Source organism: Bos grunniens, chromosome X (genome assembly GCF_055505025.1).
Source record: "Bos grunniens cultivar Pamir isolate PY7600 chromosome X, Bosgru_T2T1.0, whole genome shotgun sequence".
Classification (NCBI taxonomy): Eukaryota; Metazoa; Chordata; class Mammalia; order Artiodactyla; family Bovidae; genus Bos; species Bos grunniens.
In genome coordinates, this window is record NC_141194.1 from 109501740 (window position 1) to 109522406 (window position 20667).

At 38.8% G+C, this 20667-nt stretch overlaps 1 protein-coding gene across 2 annotated transcripts in view; it reads left to right on the plus strand.

Moving 5' to 3' along the window:
- GABRA3 (gamma-aminobutyric acid type A receptor subunit alpha3) overlaps positions 1-20667 on the plus strand; it is a 242931-nt gene that overhangs the window by 92125 nt on the left and 130139 nt on the right. For both annotated transcript variants that reach the window (XM_086388135.1, XM_086388136.1), the window contains one exon: positions 7137-7302. In XM_086388135.1, the coding sequence (XP_086244261.1) occupies positions 7163-7302 (140 nt within the window). In that variant the 5' untranslated portion in view covers positions 7137-7162. The remainder of the gene's footprint in view (positions 1-7136; positions 7303-20667) is intronic.

A 20667-nucleotide genomic window follows, 5' to 3' on the forward strand; every position in this document is an offset into this window, starting at 1 on the left:
TTATTACCAGTTTATGTTAAATAAAAAGCCTAACACGAGTAGTATTTGGTAGTTCCAAGTCATCTCTTAATTTAGTGGGTTCCAAAGCCCAACTTATACCCTATCCTTTATACTCTCTTACCACATTGAGAGATGTGACTTTTTCAAAATAGCATTCATTAACTATTTATTAAGTATACATTATTTCCAGGCAGTTTTCTATGCATTGAACATATATCTATAAATAAACCAAGCAAAATTCCTTGTTGCCATTGAGCTCATATTCTACTGGGGAAACAGCTGATAACAAAAAATATAAAATACATGGTAGAAGTGAACAATGCAAATAAATAGAGGAAAATAATAGAATGGGAAAGACTAGAGATCTCATCAAAAAAATTAGAGATACCAAGGAAACATTTCATGCAAATATTTTCACAATTAAAGGCAGAAAAAATATGGACCTAACAGAAGCAGAAAATATTAAGAAGAGGAGGCAAGAATGTACAGAAGAAATATACAAAAAAGATCTTGGTGACCTTGATGGTCATATATAACCATGATGGTGTGATCACTTCATGCAAAGAGAAGGGGAAACAATGGGAACAGTGACAGACTTTATTTTCTTGGGCTCCAAAATCACTGCAGATGGTTACTGCAGCCATTAAATTAAAAAACACTTTCTGTTTGGAAGAAAAGCTATGACAAACCTAGATCATGTCTTAAAAAGCAGAGATATAACTTTACCTTCAAAGGTCCATCTAGTCAAAGCTGTGGTTTTTCCAGTAGTCATGTATGGATGTGAGAGTTGGGTCATAAAGGCTGAGTGTTGAAGAACTGATGCTTTTGAACTCTGGTGCTGCAGAAGACTCTTGAGAGTCCCTTGGACTGCACGGAGATCAAACTAGTAAATCCTAAATGTAATTAACCCTGAATATTCATTAAAACGACTGATGATGAATCTGAAGCTCCAGTATTTGACCATCTGATGTGAAGAGCCAACTCATTGGAAAAGACCCTGATGCTGGGAAAGACTGAAGGCAGGAAGAGGAGGGGATGACAAAGGATGAGGTGATTGGATGGCATCACTGACTCATGGACATAAGTTTGAGCAAACTCCAGGTGATAGTGAAGGACAGGGAAGCCTGGTGTGCTGTAGTCCATGGGGTTGCAAAGCGTTGGACATGACTGAGTGACTGAATAACAGCAGGAACAACAGTGCAAGAAGTGCAAAGGAGAAAAATTAAACCTGGAAACTACATAAGGAATATCTGGGGTGTATTCAGTTCAGTTCAGTCGCTCAGTCATGTCCGACTCTCTGCGACCCCATGAATCGCAGCACACCAGGCCTCCCTGTCCATCACCAACTCCCGGAGTTCACTGAGACTCACGTCTACCAAGTCAGTGATGCCATCTAGCCATCTCATCCTCTGTCGTCCCCTTCTCCTCCTGCCCCCAATCCATCCCAGCATCCGAGTCTTTTCCAATGAGTCAACTCTTCGCATGAGGTGCCCAAAGTATTGGAGTTTCAGCTTTAGCATCATTCCTTCCAAAGAAATCCCAGGGCTGATCTCCTTCAGAATGGACTGTTTGGATCTCCTTGCAGTCCAAGGGACTCTCAACAGTCTTCCCCAACACCACAGTTCAAAAGCATCAATTCTTCAGTGCTCAGCTTTCTTCACAGTCCAACTCTCACATCCATACATGACCACAGGAAAAACCATAGCCTTGACTAGACAGACCTTTGTTGGCAAAGTAATGTCTCTGCTTTTGAATATGCTATCTAGGTTGGTCATAACTTTCCTTCCAAGGAGTAAGCATCTTTTAATTTCATGGCTGCAGTCACCATCTGTAGTGATTTTGGAGCCCAGAAAAATAAAGTCTGCCACTGTTTCCACTGTTTCCCCATCTATTTCCCATGAAGTGATGGGACTGGATGCCATGATCTTCATTTTCTGAATGTTGAGCTTTAAGCCAACTTTTTCACTCTCCACTTTCACTTTCATCAAGAGGCTTTTTAGATAGAGTGCCTGATGAACTATGGAATGAGGTTCGTGACATTGTACAGGAGACAGGGATTAAGACCATCCCCATGGAAAAGAAATGCAAAAAAGCAAAATGGCTGTCTGGGGAGGCCTTACAAATATCTGTGAAAAGAAGAGAAGGGAAAAGCAAAGGAGAAAAGGAAAGATATAAGCATCTGAATGCAGAGTTCCAAAGAATAGCAAGAAGAGATAAGAAAGCCTTCCTCAGTGATCAATGCAAAGAAATAGAGGAAAACAACAGAAGGGGAAAGACTAGAGATCTCGTCAAGAAAATTAGAGATACCAAGGGAACATTTCATGCAAAGATGGGCTCGATAAAGGACAGAAATTGTATGGACCTAACAGAAGCAGAAGATATTAAGAAGAGGTGGCAAGAATACACAGAAGAACTGTACAAAAAAGATCTTCACGACCCAGATAATCACAATGGTGTGATCACTCACCTAGAGCCAGACATCCTGGAATGTAAAGTCAAGTGGGCCTTAGAAAGCATCACTGGGGTGTGTAGAAGGATTTAATTTTTATTTAGGATATTCAGGGAGGGCCTCAGTGAGAAACATGATGTTTGAATAAATATCTGAAGTGAGGAAATGAATAAAATATCTGGAAACTGGATGGAAGAATACTCCAGGTACAGGCAATATCATCTTCAAAGGCTCTAGAACTGAAGTATGCCAGGCATATCCAATGAGCTGCAAGGAGGCCATGTGGCTGAAATGGAGTGTGTAAGATAGGAGGGTAGCAGAGATTAGCCAGTTACTTGGGGATAAGATCATGTAGGTTCTTTTAGCTCATAATAAGGATTTTGAAATGGGAATCAATTGGAGGATTTTTGAACAGATGAGAGGCATGATCTGACTTAACACTTTATCATTTCACTGTCTGCTATTTAAAGAACAGACCACAGGGGACCAAGAGCAGAGGCAGCAAGACCAGTTAAGAAGCTTTTACAATGATCTCAGCAAGAGATGATGAGCCAGAGTCATAGCAGCAGAGGTGATGACCAGTGGTTTTGTTCTGAATATGTTGCCTTTTGAGTGGAATGCCCATGAGACTTGTTTATGGATTGAGTGTGGGTGTGAGAGCAAAAGTGGAATCAAGAATAACATCAGAGTGTTAACTCTGAACAAATGGAAAGTGGAGTTACCATTATATGTGATGAAAAAGATGACAGGTGATCCAGGTCTGTGTGTGTGTGTGTGTGTGTGTAAGTAGATATCTGAACCTCAGATATGAACATGTTAGGTTTAAGATGCTTCTCGGACATCAAAGTGCAGATATGGGTTACAGGAGAGTTGTAGGATGGAGATATTAATTTGTAAGTTATCAGCTAATGGAGATTTCCTCTTGTTAGTTCCTTGTAACTTCCTTTATCTCTGGAGAAGAGTAAATTGGTTGAATAACCATTTGCTAAATTTTGGCTGTGCAGTGCCATGTTATGGTGGCTTGGGCATGTGTCATAATTGTGTGTTCCTGTACCGTGGATAATTTGTTCTAACACCAAGATTATCTGAGCCTGCACAAGGGCTTCTTGTATTATAGCCAATCTGCACCTACCAAAGGGATCTGCCGTTGTGGCCATGGTTATCTGAATACACCCAATGGTTTTAAGTTCATATGTCATTGGTGTTTAATTTGCTGTACTTATATGAGCATACACCATGGTTGTCTAGTTTTGCAATGTGAACTGGCTTCTTTATACTAATTTTAAACAACTATTATTAGGTTTTACATTCTACTCAACACTGGAGAAGGAAATGGCAACCCAATCAAGTATTCTTGCTGGGAAAATCCCATGGGCTTGCAAAGAGTTAGACATGACTGAAGCAACTGAGCATGAGCTTGCAACATACTTGTTTGAATATTCATGTCACTATATGATGTTCTTTTTCTATAATTTTCAGTGTATTTACCATGAATATGTGAATTATATTTGTTCACATGTTATAAATAATAATTTATTCACTGTGGTCATCATTACTTGAAAGATATCTATTCTTCATTGTGACCTCTTGCATCTATATCTTAACCTTTCTTACCCAGTGAAAAAAAGTACAGCATGTCTGCCTACTCTTGGACCATGGCTTCTGTTCGTACCTCGTGGCAGTCTAGCATGACCATCTCCTCCTAAACCATGTCACTTAATTCCTGTATCATGGTTGCCATGATGCACACATTGTGTGTGCACATATCCCAGTTAAGGACTAATATACCAAATGCTTCTTCACATTCATCATGGTTGTTTAAGTATATACCATAGATGTCTCTAGCTTCATAGATGTTTTATTATGTTTGAAGGGTCTTTCTTTAAGTGTCATGGTTTTCAGTTTATGCACTGTGGTCACTTGAAAATTCAGCAAGGTTGGCAGAAGAATTTTAAACATCTGGCCTTCTACTGTCCTTATCTGCACTTGTTTGATGATCATCTGAGGTTGATCATTTACATGGATTTACATCATTTACATGTACATGATCATGTACATGGATTTATGTTCATTTAATGCTGATAACAGCTAAAGTGCCATATTTCTCTGTACACGTATCAGAGTTGGGTCCTGTTTTACAGATATGTGCTATCTTGCTAAAGCTACCTGTTCCATGTTGTTTTTAATTAAAAAATTAATTCTGGTTAAAAACACATAAACAACTGTTTTAATGGTACAGTTTAATGTTACTAAGTATGTTCACATTTTTGTAAAGTACTCTAGTGGCATTCTTTTGATCACATGCAATGTCTTAATGAAATATGTACCAAGGACGTCTTCTCTTGGTCAGTGTTTACTAGGCTTATTACAGTTTTCTGACATATACCCTGGCCAAATGGTTTTATATCATAAATGTTCACATGAATTATAATAATTTGTTTGCTAACAAGTGTCATGGTAGTTGGAGGGCACACATTATGTCCAACTTCTTTTATATGTTATGAATGTCTTCTCATGCATAATGGTTATTTAAACATGTATTAATATCTTAGTCATGAGTTCATATAACATTTTTGTCTTCTTATGCATCATAGTTTTCTCCTTCCAAATCATGGGCATTTGCTTCTGTGTCATTGGCATCTATGCTTAGTGTGAAGGTTTGCGGCTTGTTTACCGTGATCATTTGATCGCAAACCATAGTTATATACTAGAATAGCATAGATGAGCACACACTACTGGTATCTTTGCCCATGCAGCATGGCCACCTTCTCCTAAATCCAGGATTGTTACTCAGATACTCATGTTTTTTGAGTATGCATCATAGTTCTGTCCTATAGTCCATGGATGATTTCTACAATTTGGACTTCATATCCTGTACCAACTCTCTTTTTTCCTGTAGAGTATTTATCAATCATGATTATCTGAGTATTAATCTTTCTCATGTGATTTTCAAACTTTGGGTCCTATGAAAGTTTGAACATATGTCAAAGTTATTGCCCATACTACAGGTGTTTCTCTTGCCTTAGAGTTGTCTCTTTATGCACTGTATTTTCTTCCTCATATGCTATGATTTTCTTAACTGTACTGTTTTTATTGATTTTTGTAAAATAGCCATCAACTCATACAGCTCATGAATCATGATCATCACAGGACTTATTAGGTTGAGCATTAGAAATTGATGTTTTATGAAAGAAAAATTGTCAAATACTGGCACATTTATATGATGCAACTTAATACTGTGACTATTTCTATCTATGCTGTGGACATTTTCCCATGTCAGAAATCTGTCTTCTTGAATATCATAGTATTCTATGCCTGCACCAGATTTAAGAAGACAATCTAAAGCAGAACCTGAGTGAGTGAGTGAAAGTTGCTCAGTCATGTCTCACTCTTTGTGATCCCATGGACTGTAGCCTGCAAGGCTCCTCTGCCCATGGAATTCTCCAGGCCAGAATACTGGAGTGGGTACCTGATCCCTTCTCCAGGGGATCTTCCCAACCTAGGGATCGAACTCAGGTCTCCTGCATTGCAGGCAGATTCTTTACCAGCTGAGCCACCAGGGAAGCCCCAATATAGAACCTACTGGGTGCTTTGGGACAAGGAGAGTGAGGATCAATTTAGAAAGACTTTTTTCCTTCATCTTCTCATCAATCAGAATAGTTCTTCAGCATGTATCTGTTTTACATATTAGTCTCTTGTATAAGCTTTCCTTGGGAAAAATGTTCCATATCCTTCTATGCCTTCTGAAAATTAAACCACCTCTATGACTGAAAAAGAGTATGGTGCTGGGTCAGAATTAGGTCTTCTTCAAGTGGTCAATGTCTCAGATTCTAAGAGGCCATAAGGATACAAGCAAGTGGCTCTTTACACTGTTTTCTTAACCCCACGTCCTGGGTAAACCTCCACCAAGCCAGGGTTCATAAAACAGCCTTGCATATAGACAACTCTAAATCACATAATCAGTTTAATCTGCTGACCATGGAGGGACTTCTATACCAGGAGACTAGGCTTGGATTTCTTCTTTATGTTGTGGCCCTATTTTGGGCTGGCTTTGCCCTCAAATATTTCTTTATGGGAAAACATCGTGTCTCATCATTCAGCAGTTTCTTAATCTGATTTAGAGGAAACAGTCCCTCTACTCCAGGCCTTTTTATATTTTGAAAAACCATCTAACCATATCAAGATGAGAATCAATCCCAAAAATTCAAGAAAGAGATTCCAGGTCTTAATATCCTAAGATTTTCTACAATATTACATAATTACTCATGAAAAGACATTTGTGATAGTAAGAAATCAAACAGGATTGGGGGGAAATAAAGTGAAGATGAGAGATTATTTTAGGATCTTGGATTATAAGAGGTAACTGAGGCTGAGAGAAGTTCTGTGACTCACCTAGTCAGAAGACAGGGGAAAAGATGAAATTGTAATCTAAGACTTCTGATTACTGATTTAGAGTCTTTACACTTATGCCTTCTATTGGATGGGCTCTGGTATAATCAAAAGAAGGGTATGCCAGAAGTGAATTTTGGTGGCATTGGAGAAGGAGAACTGTCACAGTAAGCATTTAGTAACTGTATATTATGAAAATTAAATGGTTCTGAGTTGAATAAAATCTTTTTTCATCTCTTCTTTCTCCTTCCCTTTGTCTTCTATTCCTTTCCTCTTCCGCTGAATATGGAACTCACAGGTCTCTCCAAGTTGGTGCCTAAGAAGATGATAATCACACAAATGAGTCAGTTCTACATGGCTGGCCTTGGGCTTCTCTTCCTGATTAATATTCTCCCTGGAACAACTGGCCAAGTGGAATCAAGACGACAAGAACCTGGGGACTTTGTGAAGCAGGATATTGGCGGGTAAGTACCTAAACTCCTAGAATAAAAGAAGACTGTGATAAATTATTGACTTTGGTCAAAGTATTTTTTTTAATTGAAGTATGGTTGACTTACAATATTGTGTTAGTTTTAGGTATAGAGGAAAGTGATTCAGTTATATGAATATTCTTTTTTCAGATTATTTTCTGTTATAGATTGTTACAAGATATTGAATATTGTTCCCTGTGATATACCAATAAATTCTTGTCACTGTGTATCTGTTAATCCCATAGTCTTTTATACCTCCCCCATCCCTTTCCCCTTTGGTAACCTTGAGTTTGTTTTCTGTCTGTGTGAGTTTGTTTCTCTTGTGTATCAGTTCAGTTCAGTTCAGTTTAGTCGCGACTGCGTCCGACTCTTTGCAACCACATGAATAGCAGCACACCAGGCCTCCCTGTCCATCACCAACTCCTGGAGTTCACCCAAACTCATGTCCATCGAGTTGGTGATGCCATCCAGCCATCTCATCCTCTGTCGTCCCCTTCTCCTCCTGCCCCCAATCCCTCCCAGCATCAGGGGCTTTTCCAATGAGTCAGCTCTTTGCATGAGGTGGCCAAAGTATTGGAGTTTCAGCTTTAGCATCAGTCCTTCCAATGAACACCCAGGACTGATCTCCTTTAGGATGGACTGGTTGGATCTCCTTGCAGTCCAAGGGACTCTCAAGAGTCTTCTCCAACACCACAGTTCAAAAGCATCAATTCTTCAGTGCTCAGCTTTCTTCACAGTCCAACTCTCACATCCATATAGAGAGTCATTTTATTTTTTGGATTCCACTTATGATACATAATATTTGTCTTTCTCTGACTTATTTTACTTAGTATGATATTCTCTAGATCCATTCACATTGCTTCAAGTGACAATATTTTATTCTTTTTATAGCTTAGTAATATTCCATTGTACATACATACCACCTCTTTTTTAAATTTAATTCTTTATTGAAGTATAATTGCTTTACAGTGTTGTGTTGGTTTCTGCATACAACAACATGAATCAGCCATAAGTGTATGTATCTGTGTGTGTGTGCGTATATATATATCTCCTTACCCTTTTGAATCTCCCTCCCAGTGCCCCCACATCCCACCCCTCTAGGTTATCATAGAGCACCGAACTAAGCTTGCTATGCTATACAGCAGGTTCCCACTAGCTAACTATTTTATGCATGGTAGTGTATTACATATGTCAATCCCAATCTCCCAATTCATCCCACCCTCCCCTTCACCCCTTTTGTCCACAAGTCCATTCTCTATGTCTGTGTCTCTATTTCTGCTTTTCAAATAGGTTCATCTGTGTCATTTTTCCAGATTCCATATATATGCGTTAATGTGCAATATTTGTTTTTCACTTTCTGACTTACTTCAGTTTGCATAACAGGCTCTAGGTTCATTTGCCTCAGTTTAAGTGACATTCATTGCTTTTATGGCTGAGTAGTATTCAATTATCTTAGTGTACTCTAAGTCTTTCCATCTTCTATCAGCATTTTCAATGATAATCTCTGGGGCTGAGGGCTATAGAACTAGACTAATATGTCCTTAGAAACTTGGCCCACAAGGCCCTTTTTACTCTTTATTCCAGTGTGGAAAAAAAAAAAAAGACTAATTCTATCTTATTAACTTCTCATGTATCTGATTTCATTGGGCATGATAGATATTCTAAATAAGATGGAAGTTCTACATAAATGAAGCTTACCTCATCAAATGTTAAAGGCTTTTTAATTTTAACTGAGAGTAAAGTTCTCTAAAAGATATATTACATGTTATCTAATAATACTAAAGAAGGATTTTGAGCAGAATAGTCCTTCTTCATGGTGACTTTCTGATCATCATAAAGAGCATTCATTATGTTTATTCTATATCTGCTTTTTTCTTTTTGTGTCTCCATCCTCAGTGTTAGCTGTCACCTCTCCTGTTTATATTGGTTTGCTTATATCCTGTTGGTGCTTTGAAAGTCAGATAATTGAGCCTTTTGAAAACTATATTAAAGAGAAGGCCAAGATATCCTGCTTGGAAAAGCAGAGACAAGTGCTTATATTTAATACAGAGATATTAAAAACTTTTGGGGGGACTTTATTTTCTTCCACGTCCAATACAATTCATGCTTTTTAGGAGATAAAACTACTAAAAGTCTGGCTCTGAATATTAGTGTTGGCATTATATTTGTATTTGCTGTAAATATAGAAACCAATACAACATTAAAATGTATATGCTGGTAGCTCTAATACTTAACAGCTGCTGCTTTTTGTTTGCTTGTTTTCATACCTTATTAATGATGTTTCTGTGTGTTGAATAAAATCCATTTGCTGCATTATTTTATCCACCTTTAGTGGATTATTCAATTAAATCACGTGGTTGGCTACCCAAGCAGCTTCAACAAACAACAGTGGTTTATTAACCAATACTTTATTTAAATCATGTTCTAAATGCAATAGCTCTCTGTAGGCTTAAGCAAGGAAACAGGTTGCACACCTGGAGAATTTGATTTAGTAACTTATATGCATAGTACATCATGAGAAACGCCGGGCTGGAGGAAGCACAACCTGGAATCAAGATTGCCAGGAGAAATATCAATAACCTCAGATATGCGGATGACACCACCCTTATGGCAGAAAGTGAAGAAGAACTAAAAAGCCTCCTGATCAAAGTGAAAGAGGAGAGTGAAAAAGTTGGCTTAAAGCTCAACATTCAGAAAACTAAGATCATGGCATCCAGTCCCATCACCTCATGGCAAATAAATGGGGAAACAGTTGGACACAGTGGCTGACTTTATTTTTCTGGGCTCCAAAATCACTACAGATGGTGACTGCAGCCATGAAATTAAAAGACTCTTGCTCCTTGAAAGGAAAGTTATGACCAACCTAGACAGCATATTAAAAAGCAGAGACATTACTTTGCTAACAAAGGTCCATCTAGTCAAGGCTGTGGTTTTTCCATTGGTCATGTATGGGTGTGAAAGTTGGATTATAAAGAAGGCTGAGCGCCGAAGAATTGATGCTTTTGAACTATGGTGTTGGAGAAGACTCTTGAGAGTCCCTTGGACTGCAAGGAGATCCAACCAGTCCATCCTAAAGGAGATCAGTCCTGGGTATTCATTGGAGGGACTGATGTTGAAGCTGAAACTGCAATACTTTGGCCACCTGATGCGAAGAGCTGATTCATTGGAAAAGCCTCTGATACTGGGAAAGATTGAGGGCAGGAGGAGAAGGGGATGACAGAGGATGAGATGGTTGGATGGCATCACTGACTTGATGGACATGGGTTTGGGTGGACTCCGGGAGTTGGTGATGGACAGGGAGGCCTGGTGTGCTGCTGTTAATGGGGTCACAAAGAGTTGGACACGACTGAGTGACTGAACTGAATTGACTGAACTTGGGGGTAGTGCCTAAAAATCTGCATTTCTATCAAGTGCCTACCTGATTCTGATATAAGGAATGTTTGGACAATACTCTGGGTACACAGTCCTTGTTTTCCAAGAGCTTACAGTATATTTAGGAATATGGGCTTCAGAAATTTTAGAATAGCAGACATGGAAAAACCCGTTGAGAGCATCTTATCTGATCCCTTATTTTGTGCATGACAAAATTGGCTTCCAACAAAGGACATTTACTTTTCTAAGACTTTACAGAAAATTAATCATAGGGATAGGTTAAAACGCCAGTCTATGATTCCTAGTCCCATCATTTTTAAAGAAAAGCTGCAAGGAACAATTTCAGCTTCCTGTAATATATTTCTTATACTCCTGTTCCCTGGCTCAGTATTTTGACCATTAACAACTGAGAACTGTATTTGTGAAAAGTGTTAGGTTGGACCGTTATGAAAATATCCTTCAGTTCAGTTCAGTCACTCAGTCGTGTCCGACTCTTTGCGACCCCATGAATCGCAGCACGCCAGGCCTCCCTGTCCATCACCAACTCCCGGAGTTCACTCAGACTCACGTCCATCGAGTCAGTGATGCCATCCAGCCATCTCATCCTCTGTCGTCCCCTTCTCCTCCTGCCCTCAATCCCTCCCAGCATCAGAGTCTTTTCCAATGAGTCAAATCTTCACATGAGGTGGCCAAAGAACTGGAGTTTAAGCTTCAGCATCATTCCTTCCAAAGAAATTCCAGGACTGATCTCCTTTAGAATGGACTGGTTGGATCTCCTTGCAGTCCAAGGGACTCCCAAGGATCTTCTCCAACACCACAGTTCAAAAGCATCAATTCTTCGGCGCTCAGCTTTCTTCACTACTCTGGGTCAAAATTGTTGAATATAAGCAATTTAATGATGGGTCAAGCTAAGTAGCAAGTAAATGCCAAATGGATCTTCTATCCCAGTCTGTATACACGATTGCAGGGAGAAATATCAATAACCTCAGATATGCAGATGACACCACTCTAATGACAGAAAGCAAAGAGGAATTAAAAAGCCTATTGATGAAGGTGAAAGAGGAGAGTGAAAAAGCGGACTTAAAACTCAACAGTCCAAAAATGAAGATTATGGCATCCGGTCCCATCACATCATGGCAAATAGATGGGGAAACAATGGAAGCAGTGCAGACTTTGTTTTTTTGGGCTCCAAAATCACTGTGGACAGTGACTGCTGCCATGAAATTAAAAGGCCCTTGCTCCTTGGAAGAAAAGCAATGACAAACCCAGACAGTATACTAAAAAGCAGAGACATTACTCTCCCAACAAAGGTCCAAATAGTCAAAGCTATGGTTTTTCCAGTAGTCATGTATGCATGTGAGAGCTGGACAATAAAAAAGGTTGAGCACCCAAGAATTGATGCCTTTGAACTGTAGTGCTGGAGAAGATTCTTGAGAGTCCCTTGGACAGCAAAGAGATCAAACCAGTTAATCCTTAAGGAAATCAACCCTGAATATTCATTCATTGGAAAGGCTGATGCTGAAGCTGCAATACTTTGGCCACCTGATGCGAAGAACTGACTCATTGGAAAAGACCCTGATGCTGGGAAAGATTGAAGGCAGGAGGAGAAGGGGGCAACAGAAGATAAGATGGTTGGATGGCATCACCGACTCAGTGGACATGAGTTTGAGCAAGCTCTAGGAGATAGTGAAGGACGGGGAAGCCTGGTGTGCTGCAGTCCATAGGATCACAAAGAGTCAGACATGACTGAACAACAACTATCCTTGTCTGACTGTAATTTGTTGAAACCTGAGATGTGTATCAGTCAGGATCCCAAAGAAAACAGATGGGGAATGTCAATGAAGACTATTTGAGGAGAATATGTTTGCAAAGGGACTAATTGTGAAGGTATGATCTGGGTATAGGTATACTCCAAGGAATAGAGCAAGAACCTAAGGCCAGCAGTAGATATGTCATATAAAACAAGTCTTTTTAAGAGTGCAGAAATCTTTAGTGGAGGAGCTTTCACAGAGAGAGAGAGAGCTAAGAGATTGCATACCCACACTTTCCCTTCTTCTTCCCTCTGATCTTCTGCCTACTTGAAGACAGAGGCTGTGGCAGCCCTGCTGAGATAGTTCATATAGGTTATCCTTATAAGAAAGTGAACAGGTTGAACACGAGTATATAATATATCTAGAAGAAGGAATGACAGACATTGGGCACAAGGCCTTACATTTACATGAACCCAAATCACTTTTTCTGCATCAAGATTCCATAGTAGTGGCAGTGGTGAGCAGATATTTTGAATTTAAGAGGAAATGGTTGAATTAATTATCTCCTTGTCATATTCATAGCCTGACTTGGTGCCACTGTTCCAAAGGTTCTTCTAAGTGTCTGCTTTCATCATGAAATATATTTTCTCAGTTCTCTTAATCTCAGAATAACTGTGGCTACACATGTATTGGGTTGGCCAAAAAGTTTGTTTGGGTTTTTCCATATCATCTTACAAAAAAACCCAAATGAACTTTTTGGCCAACCCAATAAATACTAAGTTACTAAGAGAAACATTAAGGATTTGGTTTTTATTTTACTTTAACTCAGTGAATAATGTGAACAGGTAGGGCACATGTTGAGTGGGTATATGTCAAGCTAATTTTGATTGAAGTGCAAGTATGTAAAATCCAGTCTCTTCTTTGTGTATATAATCTCTATTATGGCATCAATACATTAATACTCTTACCATTCAATCTCCAAATCTTAAAATTTAGGAACCAGATGTGGGACCTGAGAAGCCATAAGTCCTAAGCTCTTATCCTGACCAAGAATCCTTCTTGCATTATGCTTTATGATTGACCTACCAGTTTGAATCCCTCCAGTAGTAAACTGCATTACTACCATGGGCATATAGCTCTAGGGATGGGAAAGTGCTTCCTATATTGAACAGAAGTCCACCTTCCTCTAATGCCTACCTATTTTAGGCTTCTGTGACACTTCCTTCCTATTTCATACTTCCTTCCTCTCAGAGCTACTCCATGCTTTCTTGTCTACAGGATAACTCTCATCACTTTCAACTTGTCTCCTCACATGATACAGTTTTCCAGACAGTGCTTAGAACTTGGTATTCTCCTTTGCTCTCTAGATTTTTTTGAAACTTAGTTCAATACTTTATTTTTAGTTTTCATATTCTATCATGTTCCTTTAGAGCTTATACTTAAATAACTCTTACTATGTGCCAAGCACTATTCTAAGTGCTTTACATATGTTAATTCATATAATCCTTAAAACAGATCTGCTAACTAGGTGCTGCTATTATTACTGTTTCAGAGATAAAATATGGAGACACCGAGAGGTCAAGTAACTTGCCAAAGCTCACACAGTTTAAAAGCGGCAGAGCCAGAACCCAAACCCAGTCTGGCTTCAGAGTACATGCTATTAATTGCTACAATGTTTTGGTTTTCATGTGTTTGGTCACCTTTAAGTAAAAATTAGGCACATGTCCATATATTTTGTGTACATGAACATTTACTTATATATAGTAATCCCTCAACCTCTGAATATTTAATATCTCAGCTACATGACTGCCTGGCCAGTGCTACAATTGGGCAAGTATAATTTTCTTATAGGACCTAGAGAAATAAGAAGTATAATTTTCCATTTTGAGGTAGAAATACAGAATTTGTAACACAGGGCAGAGCTGGACATTTGAAGCCAGGGTCAAGAATACTTGGTAAGTGATGCTCTGACTTCCTATTGTATCAGGTCAGGAGGTAACAGTGTCTCAGTATTACTGATGGTAAAATGAATCTCTTGGTTAAGATGATGACTGTCAGGACTCTCCACTGCAAGGATACTAGCCACCAGGATTGACTGAGAGATTTGAGCTCATGACCACCTCATTGCTTTGGTCATGGCCATGGATGTGGGATAGAGAGTAAATAATAATAGTGTAGAAGAGAATATTCCTAGTACTGTAGTGTGCCTTCATTTGTATCATAATTCTTTTCTCCACATAGGCAGTGTTATAAATGGTTCTCAGACTGGCCTATGAAAGTCTGCTTAATGAGAAATGTTGCTGAAATAGTGCTCGTGCATTGGCAATTACAATCATTCAGACAAATTACAAGAAATAAGGACTTGTGTAGCTTTGCCTGAAAGACTAATTGCCTTTTATGGCATTGTTTCAAAGGAAGAATGGACCTTTATTTCTTTGCAAATTTAGAATACAACCCATTTTATGTTGAGGTATGTCTGCTTACATTCACATATGAAATCATATCTCTAAGGTATAGTACCTTGGTATTTAATCATTCAGAACATACAATAGTCAGATCTTCTTGTGTGTTTCTGTGAAGCGGTGGCTTTTAGTGACTAAGAAGGTAGAAAGGACTTGGTTTTTATTTTACTTTAATTCAGCAAAGAGTGTGAATAGGCAGAGCACATAGTGAATGTGTGTGCCTTAAAATAATACTTCTTTAGTTTCAGAACAAATCTATAGTTGCCATTTAAGAAAAGCACAGCTGTCTGAGATGGATTGTGCGTATTCTAGCCAAAAATACGTTTATTCTTTTTTCTTAAGTGGCTTCTGTAAAAACATTAGAATGTGTGTTACTGAGTTCCGAGTATATAGCTGGCATCCCTAGTGCTGAATTTTTAGCTTGACCCTTTCACTTATTAGAATGACTGGACCTGGACAATAAAAACATGAGGGGTATGGGGAAATGGTAAATAATCTGATATGGCTATGGTTTCTGGTCAGAAAAAGTACTAGAATTTGCAGCTGTAAAAGTATATGGGGAATGGAATGCAGAGTCACAGAAAACCACATAATCTGAACAGGAATTTTTAAAACATACTTTTTAAAAAAATTGAGATATAATTTACACATATTGATAGCATTGTACTTAAGGTGATACATTTATATATATTGCAATATGATATAGTAGAGTTAGTTAATGTCTCTATCATGTCACATAGTTTCTTAGTAACTTTGAAGTTTACAATATAGTATTGTTGACTGTAGTCATTGTGTTGTATCTCACACCCCCAGAACTTTTCTACTACTTGTAAGTTTGTAGCCTTAAACAAAATCTCCCCAATTCCTTACCACCCCAATCTCTGGTAACTACCATTCTAGTGTCTATTTGCACAAGTTCAGTTTTTTGTTTTTTTTTTTTTTAGTTCCACATAGAAATGATTTTACACAGTGCAAAAGGTGGCTTAAAACTCAACATTCAGAAAACTAAGATCATGGCGTCTGGTCCCATGACTTCATGGTAAATAGATGGGGAAACAGTGGAGACAGTGACAGACTTTATTTCTGGGGGCTCCCAAATCACTGCAGATGGTGACTGCAGCAATGAGATTAAAAAATGCTTGCTCCTTGGAAGAAAAGTTATGACCAACCTAGACAGCACATTAAAAAGCAGAGACATTACTTTGCCAACAAAGGTCCGTGTAGTCAAAGCTATGATTTTTCCAGTAGTCATGTGTGGATGTGAGAGTTGGACTATAAAGAAAGCTGAGCACTGAAGAATTGATGCTTTGTGGTGTTGGAGAAGACTCTTGAGAGTCCCTTGGACAGCAAGGAGATCCAACCAGTCAATCCTAAAGGTAATCAGTCCTGAGTATTCATTGGAAGGACTGGTGCTGAAGCTAAAACTCCAATACTTTGGCCACCTGATGTGAAGAACTGACTCACTGGAAAAGTCCCTGATGCTGGGAAAGATTGAAGGCAGGAGGAAAAGGGGATGACAGTGTATAAGATGGTTGGATGGCATCACTGACTCAATGGACATGAGTTTGAGCAAGTTCTGGGAGATGGTGAAAGACCGGGAAGTGTGGCGTGCTGCAGTCCATGGGGTCGCAAAGAGTTGGACACGGCTGAGGGACTGAACTGAACTGACCTGGGACAGTTAATCCTCATTGTCCACTGAGTTGGACAATAATAGCTCTAGCAATTTACATTCTCACCAACAGTGCATGAGAGTTCCCGTTTCTTCACATCCTTGCCAACATTTGTTATCTCTTGTCTTTTTGATAAAATGTCATTCTAAAAGGCGAGTTGGTATTTCATTGTTGTTTTGATTTGCTTTTATCTGATGATTAGTGATGATGAACAACAACAATAATACTTGTTAGCAATTTGTGTCCTCTTTGGAAAAATGCCTACTCAGTTTCTTTGACCATTTTTTAATTGAATTATTTTTCCTTTTGCTATTGAGTTGTATGAGTTCCTTATATATTATAGAATCCAATATATATATTTCTTTATATATTATTAATATATCTTGTTAATATTACTTTCTGCATAGTAACTTTGAATTTTCTTTATTTTTAAAATCTGTTCTCCCCCAGGAGATATACAGTATTAGAAAAAGATGCCAACCTTTTAATGAAGTAAATTTCTCCTGTCTTTGGGTTGTTTTATGAACTGCATCAGCGACTCCACATTCTGTGACTCTTTTGCTTCCCCTGGGCATAAGCACATTAAGGTGCTTCCTCAATGTGGTTGAACTGATACTATTTATTTATCCTGAACTTAATTGCTCAGTGAGTTTAACTTTAACCATAGCATAAAAATGCATGTCTTTCAAAGGTGTCTGGAGAAGGCAATAGCAACCCACTCCAGTACTCTTGCCTGGAAAATCCCATGGACGGAGGAGCCTGGTAGGCTGCAGTCCATGGGGTCATGAAGAGGCGGACATGACTGAGCGACTTCACTTTCACTTTTCACTTTTATGCATTGGAGAAGGAAATGGCAACCCACTCCAGTGTTCTTGCCTGGAGAATCCCAGAGACGGAGGAGCCTGGTAGCCTGCCGTCTATGGGGTCGCAGAGTCAGACACGACTGAAGTGACTTAGCAGCAGCAGCATTACATTTTCAGGAGTCTGGGGAAAAAGGAATGATCATCCTCAATGTATGTTGAGTTTTACCATTTACAAAGTAATTTTATGTTTATTATCTTCTTTACTTATTTCTTCCAACAGCATTATAAGTTGGGGACCTATCCCTATTTTACATGCAAGGAAATAGTTCACATGGTCAGTTAGTGGGAGTCAGAACTAAAACTGTTCATCTGACCCTAGTTCTTTGGATTTACCACTTTTCCATTTTTCAGTTCAGTTCAGTTCAGTCGCTCAGTTCTGTCTGACTCTTTGGGACTCGATAAATGACTAAACTTGTCTAACCTATAGATAGTGTCTTAGTAACATCATTTTCATTTTTAATGATGCATTATTAATATATTTTGTCCAGCCAGTAATGATGGATATAAGGCAAAGCAAGCATGGTTATTGCATCAGTCTCATCAACTTAATAAGCACATGGCTTTAAACAATCCCTTTCTTTTGGTGTCTCAGGCCATCCATCTGTAAAGTGAAGGGAAATACTTACATGATCTCTAAAGTCCTCCATAATCCTGACATACCATAATGCTTTGTTGTTCCTCCAAACTGTTTTGAATGGACCCAAACTATAGAATCTTCAGCTTGTTGCAGTTCATATATTTAAAAAGAGAGTTCTAACTTGGGTTCTAAATTAAACCAGCTTCCAGCTGCCCATGCAATAATAAGAGTACACTGGGAGAAAATTTTATTAGTAATCAAGTCAAGTAATCAAAATCATAGAGCACTCTATTGAAAATTGTTTTGGAATGACATTAAGCATTGATTTTTGACTTAAAAATTTTAAAGTTATTAGTGACTAATGCTGCTAACATATCAAAACAGAATCGGCAGGGGGTAGAAATGCATCATCAAGGAACTTATTATTTCAGTAAAAGAGGTAGCACAGTATATGGGCCTTATATTCAAGAATTCTGGACCGAAATTAAAAGTTATGTTCAGGGGCTTTACAATTCCCATAAATAGACCCGCCTGGAGTAGGTAATCTCTGAAGCCCTTTATAGCTTGTCTATGACTCTCTGATGTTTCTGCTTTTCACCTGCTTCCAGTAATCCAAAAAATGGCTTTTCATTCAATTCATAGACCTGTTTCCCAGAAATCAAATTAGGCTAAACAGGGTCAAGATTCCCTGCAGTGAGAGTTAAGGGAAAATGCGAAAGAGGTTTTCACAAAATCAATTAAGCTCCCACAGCCTCTCTCCCCACAGCCCATGCAAGATGGATTCAGAATATTGAAGATTAAGCCAAATGTGAGCTGAGACCTGACAGGGTGTCTGTATTTATCTCCTCAACATACTGATGTCAGTTTGTTAGCTCTGCACTATAGTTTCCTTCTTTTTTCCGCTTCCAAATAAGGTGTGTGTATCTTTTCTGGTACTCTTTTCACTAAAACAGCCAATCATCTCTAGTCTCACTGGTTTCCAGTGCCTCTTGGCGAAAGCTTTCCTTATGGCTTTGGCGGATGAGGGTGCCTATATTTTGTCATTATTTACATTTGAATACTGTATTTGAGTCCATGGGGTCGCAAAGAGTTGGACACGACTGAGTGACTTCACTTCACTTCAGTGTATTTGAGTGCATAAACTACTATCTTAAAGAAGACAAAACAAATTTTGAATACTTTTAGATATTAAATATTAAATCTGGAAATTTTAATACATTATTTAATATTAATACAACATATCTGTGAAGTTATTTTAATTTTCAAAATTAGAAAGCTGTTAGAGAGGTGTTATGTGACTTATGGTCACTCAACTAATAAATTCAAATTCATGTCTCCAGTCTAGTTAAACCTAATTCCCCTTTTCATTCCATGTATATCTACTTTTATCATTTGATTCTGTCAGCAAACCTGTAAGCAAGGGAGAGATTACTTGCCTTATTTTACCTTTTGTTTCTGCTCTGTTTTTTTCTATAGGCACATAGTTGATGCTCATGAAAGATACATTGAATGATTACGTAAATTGAGTTAGGTTTATGAATTAAGGAAATTTGTGTTCAAAATGGCTTTTGACAGTTTACCAGCTAGCGAGTGGCAGTGTAGAGTGAAAACTATTTAGTTTAGATGTTCCTACTATTCCGTGGGCTTCCCTAGTGGCTCAGATGGTAAAGAATATGCCTGCAATGCGGGAGAACCAGGTTTGACCCCTGGGTTGGGAAGATCCCCTGGAGTAGGAAATGGCAACCCACTCTAATATTCTTGCCTGGAGAATTCCACGGACAGAGAAGCCTGGGGGGCTACAGTCCATGGGATCGCAAAAAAGTCAGACACAACTGAGCAAGTAACACATGCATACATAATATTCTGTAGATTTTTCTCTTTAAGGAAGACATATTGACTGCCTCTCAAGATTCCTCTCAACTGTTATTCTATGTCTTTTATTGCTCTGATTAACTAGATGCTGCTGCTGCTGCTTCTGCTGCTAAGTCGCTTCAGTCGTGTCCGACTCTGTGCGACCCCATAGACGGCAGCCCACCAGGCTCCGCCGTCCCTGGGATTCTCCGGGCAAGAACACTGGAGTGGGTTGCCATTTCCTTCTCCAGTGCATGAAAGTGAAAAGTGAAAGGGAAGTCGCTCAGTCGTGTCCGACCCTTAGTGACCCCATGGACTGAGGCCTACCAGGCTCCTCCATCCATGGGATTTTCCAGGCAAGAGTACTGGAGTGGAGTGCCATTGCCTTCTCCGAACTAGATGCTAGGAATAGTTATTATATATCTATTAATGGCAACCTTCTGGATCCAAAGTAAGAATGGGTAAAACCAAGACCTACAGTGATACAGGCTTTAATGGACTACTCCAAATCACGAATACAGCTGGCACTTGGACGTAGGATTTCTGACTTCTAGTTTATTACCTGATTCTACACCATGCTTCTTGACCCTGGGCAACAGCCATTTCCTTCACTATATCTCTCTTTCCACTAAACTACCCAGGTCCTTTCTTTATTTCTAGACTTGCCAAACCACGCCAAGCTTCTCTTCATAAAAGCATGAAAGCATTTGTCACAGCTTTAGCCAGATTTTTTTTTTAATTTTTAAATTGATTTATTTTAATTGGAGGCTAATTTGTTGTTGTTGTTCAGTATCTCAGTCTTGTCTCACTGCT